Source organism: Crocodylus porosus, unplaced genomic scaffold, assembly GCF_001723895.1.
Source record: "Crocodylus porosus isolate Cpor-Errol unplaced genomic scaffold, CroPor_comp1, whole genome shotgun sequence".
Lineage (NCBI taxonomy): Eukaryota > Metazoa > Chordata > Crocodylia > Crocodylidae > Crocodylus > Crocodylus porosus.
Genome location: NW_017728949.1, coordinates 18,205,828 through 18,209,740, shown reverse-complemented (window position 1 = coordinate 18,209,740; position 3,913 = coordinate 18,205,828). Strand labels below are relative to the sequence as shown.

At 45.0% G+C, this 3,913-nt stretch overlaps 2 protein-coding genes across 9 annotated transcripts in view; one reads left to right on the top strand and one right to left on the bottom strand.

Annotated features, from left to right (window-relative positions):
* The window catches only part of RAB17 (RAB17, member RAS oncogene family), a 52,968-nt gene extending 51,039 nt beyond the window's left edge, over positions 1 to 1,929 (top strand). Inside the window, exon 6 of the mRNA XM_019554168.1 lies at positions 1,737 to 1,929. Coding sequence (XP_019409713.1) covers positions 1,737 to 1,918 — 182 coding nt within the window. The 3' untranslated portion in view covers positions 1,919 to 1,929. The remainder of the gene's footprint in view (positions 1 to 1,736) is intronic.
* Positions 1 to 3,913, bottom strand: part of MLPH (melanophilin) — an 85,813-nt gene that overhangs the window by 17,118 nt on the left and 64,782 nt on the right. For 5 of the 8 annotated variants that reach the window (XM_019554159.1, XM_019554160.1, XM_019554161.1 and 2 more), the window contains one exon: positions 919 to 1,113. The exons of the other annotated variants lie outside the window; for them this stretch is intronic. In XM_019554159.1, the coding sequence (XP_019409704.1) occupies positions 919 to 1,113 (195 nt within the window). The remainder of the gene's footprint in view (positions 1 to 918; positions 1,114 to 3,913) is intronic. 8 annotated transcript variants of the gene reach the window in all.

The following is a 3,913-nucleotide window of genomic DNA, read 5'->3' as shown; positions in this document are numbered from 1 at the left end:
AGGGGGTCGGACTAGATGATCTACTCAGGTCCCTTCCAACCCTAGAAACAATTAAACTTGTGACTGATACAGAGGGTCCCGCTTTCCCTGAGATGTGACTTTTGATTAAAAACCAGAAGGACTGTGGAATTTCTGAGAAACTTTAGCCCTTTGTAGCTGCAGGTGTCTGCCAAATTATCTTGGACAACTGATTAGATGCAGTTTGCTAGAAGATGTATTTCTAAATACAGAACTTTGTTAAAGGCAGTCCCCAAGCACTCAGGCATAGCGCTGCCCCTGAACATTTACAGAGGTCAAAAGAAGTGACTCAGAGATTTGGAAGGGCCACTCCCAGTGCAGGAGTCCCATTGCAGTAATCGCTGACATACTTATTACAAAAAGCTGCATGTAAGATACTACCTTGTAGTTAAAATATACATTTCCAAGAACTGCATGCACTCACCTATTCATGGGATCATACCACACTTCCCACTCCTTACCTCCTACATATGATCAATGTACTAGTCATTCCACTCCCGGTTATAAAACAAACCCAACCTTTTCCTCCTCCACTAGCCCACCACATTCAGAGAACTTTGCAGTGAGTACCGGGATGAAGTCAGCAGAACTTTGTAGTGACGACTCGACCTCTGAACTGAAATCAGGCAACACTCCTTTTTATTTAGAGCCCTTTCCTCACCTCCAACTTGTGAGCTCCCTCCCATTTTTCACTGTGTGGCTGGGGCAGGCTGGGAGCAATTTCCCATTCCAGCCCTGCATTTCCTAATTCTCAAACCCATAGTTTAAAGTCTCCCTTTCAACACTGACATTCACAGCAATGAGCTTTATAGTTCCCCGATATTTTTTATTCCCACACAAGAAGCTCCTGCCCTCCTTATTAATGGTCTGGTAACTCCAGCAAGCACTTCAGAGCCTTACATTTTCTTCAAGTTTTCGATAGGCTTCAGCTGCCTCTTTCCCATCTTTCAGACCGGAAGGCTGCCCTCCGAGGAAGGGGGAAGCAACATCACATTGGTCATCTCCACTCAGCGATTCGTGCACAGCTTTCTCTGTGGCATTTATGGCTCTCAACACCTTGGCTGTGATGTCGCATAAAACCTTAGCTGATGACCTCTGTGGATGCCACATACAGCCAGAGAACAAGTTATTTTTATACATGCATGAAAAACAGCAGAAATGGGGGAGAGGGACAGCAGGCCATAAGAAGCTGAGAAAAACTTAAGGGGCTTTAATTAAAGGGTTCTCATTGTTCCTGGAGAGCTCTCAGCCTGCGATAGAAGCACTGCTAAAGTAGTCCTTTGATCTTAGATGATACTTGTTGAATATGGCTGTGACAAAGACACCATCTCAAAATGCAACTGAAGAGCTCCTATTAGCCTGTACATAACTACAGTCTACAGGAGAGGGCTGTTTAGGTCCTCACAAGACCCCATGGCTGGGGCCACTCAAATCAGCATACAAGGACTTTTAAACAAGTTATTACTGTAACTTGGGTGGTATAGAAAAAGGAGTTTGATGGCTCCTAGACATGGATTCTGGATATCTGCATTCAGTTTGTGGTGGTGTCATGGAAACCTTAATTTCTAGGGACTCACTCTTACTATGTGCTTGTGCCCAAGCAAAAGGAGACTTCAGATCTCAGCTGCTGAGCATTACAAGTGTTCTAAGTGTTATTATATGTTGAATTCTATTGCATGAACTCTTTTTTTTTTTTTTGTCTTCTTCCCTTTTATTAGGTCATTGTATCATACTTCCTTACTGTTCCCTCGCATCTAATTTCTGCTTGGTTACATGGATACCACAAGGCAGAATTTGGCTCAAGGAAGTAAGAGGAGGTAAAGTGGCAATGAGAAGAGTGAAGTTCGGGGAACTGAAAGTGAAAATTTCTATGCCCAGTGGGATATGTATGTGGTCATAAGTTTGTTAGCAAAAAAACTGGGAATTTCCAAACTTTTTTTTCTGGTTGAGTTTCACAGAGCTGCGGTTATGAAAAATGATTAACAGAATTGACATTTCTTTCCTTTCATCCTCTCCTTACACAAGGGATGCAGTTTTAACACACAGAGTAACTGTAAGATGTTTTAAACCTATGGTAAAAGCAAGACGAAGCATACACGGAATCCCATCTGTTACAGGTATAGAGAAGGCTGCCTGTATGAACAACGTTCTTAGAATTCACTCAATAGAAAAAAACCTGATGAGTACCCCCGTTCCAAACAATGCAATGCACATTCTTAAAGGATGAACTGTTGTGCATCTTGTACAAAATAAAGTACAGAACATCTCTGAACTTTGAAGGCTAGAAACTTCTCAGTTGACTCCTGTATTTAAAACCCTAATAAGAGCTGAACGCCTGCATGCAGGGATGAAGTCAGGAAGGCCAAAGCACAACTGAAGTTGCAGCTAGTGAGGGATCTGAAGGGTAACAAGAAGGGTTTCTACAGGTATGTCAGTAGCAAGAGGAGGATCAGGGAAAGTGTGGGTCCCTTACTGAATGGGGAAGGCAACCGTGTGACAGAGGATGCAGAAAAGGTTGAAGTGCTCAATGCCTTTTTTGCCTCAGTCTTCACAGAAAAGGTCAACTCCCATACTACTGCACTGGGCAATACTGTTTGGGGAGGAGGTCACCAGCCCTCAGTTGTGAAAAAAACAGGTTAGGGACTATTTAGAAAAGCTGGATGTGTACAAGTCCATGGGGTCAGATGGGATGGACCTGAGGGTGCTGAGGGACTTTGCTGATGTGACTGCAGAGCCACTGGCCATCATCTTTGAAAACTCACAGCAACTGAGAGGTCTCAGATGACTGGAAAAGGGCAAACATAGTGCCCATGTTTAAGAAAGGGAAAAAGGAGGACCCAGGAAACTACAGACCAGTTAGCCTCACCTCAGTCCCTAGAAAAATCATGGAGCAGATCCTCAAGGAATACATTCCTAAGCACTTGGAGGAGAAAAATGTGATTAGGAACATTCAGGGGCAAGTCATGCCTGACCAACCTGACTGCCTTCTATGATGAGATGACTGGCACTATGGATGTGGGGAGACCAGTGGATGTGGTATATCCTGATTTTAGCAAGGCTTTTGATAGTCTCCCACAACATTCTCCCAGGCCAGCTAAGGAGGTTTGGGCTGGATGGATGGACTGTAAGGTGGATAGAAAACTGGCTGGAGCGTTGGGCTCAGAGAGTATTATTCAATGGCTTGATGTATAGTTGGCAGCTGGTATCAAGTAGAGTGCCCTGGGAGTTGGTCCTAGGGCTGGTTTTGTTCAGTGAGCTTGACTGTTCTCAGTGGTGGCAGAAGACAGAACAAGGAGCAATGGTCTCAAGTTGTAGCAAGGGACATTTAGGTTAGATATTGTGAAGAATTTTCTCACTAGGAGGGTACTAAAACACTGGAACAGGTTGCTCAGAGAGGTGGTGCAATCTTCACCCTTGGGGGTTTTCAAGCTTTGGCTTTGGCTGGGATGATCCTGCTTTGAAAGCAGGGGGTTGGACTAGATAACCTCCTGGGGTCCCTTCCAACCCTAATTCTCTATGATTCTACCTCTAAACTCTTTCCCTCACTAAAGAGAACAATTAGAGGGGCAGTGCCCCCCTCCCAGCATGGAGTGCTTATGGTAGAACAGTGCCTAGATGGCTGGTCCTAAATATTTCCCAGTGTGCTGAAGGAAGCAGTCTTAGTGAGTGGTGTGCTCATCTCCACGTTGATATGAAACTCAGGATTGGGCTACAGAGCTCAGGGCAAATGTCACTCTGGGGAGAGGGAGCAGAACTTGCCAGCTGTGACTGAGAGGAAGCATAAATCACCTAGCCACCTATAAGTTTATCAGGGGTGACCACCAGGATCTGGGGGAACGTCCGTTCACCAGAGCGCCCCAAGGGATGACGAGGTCGAACGGTCACAAACTCCTGC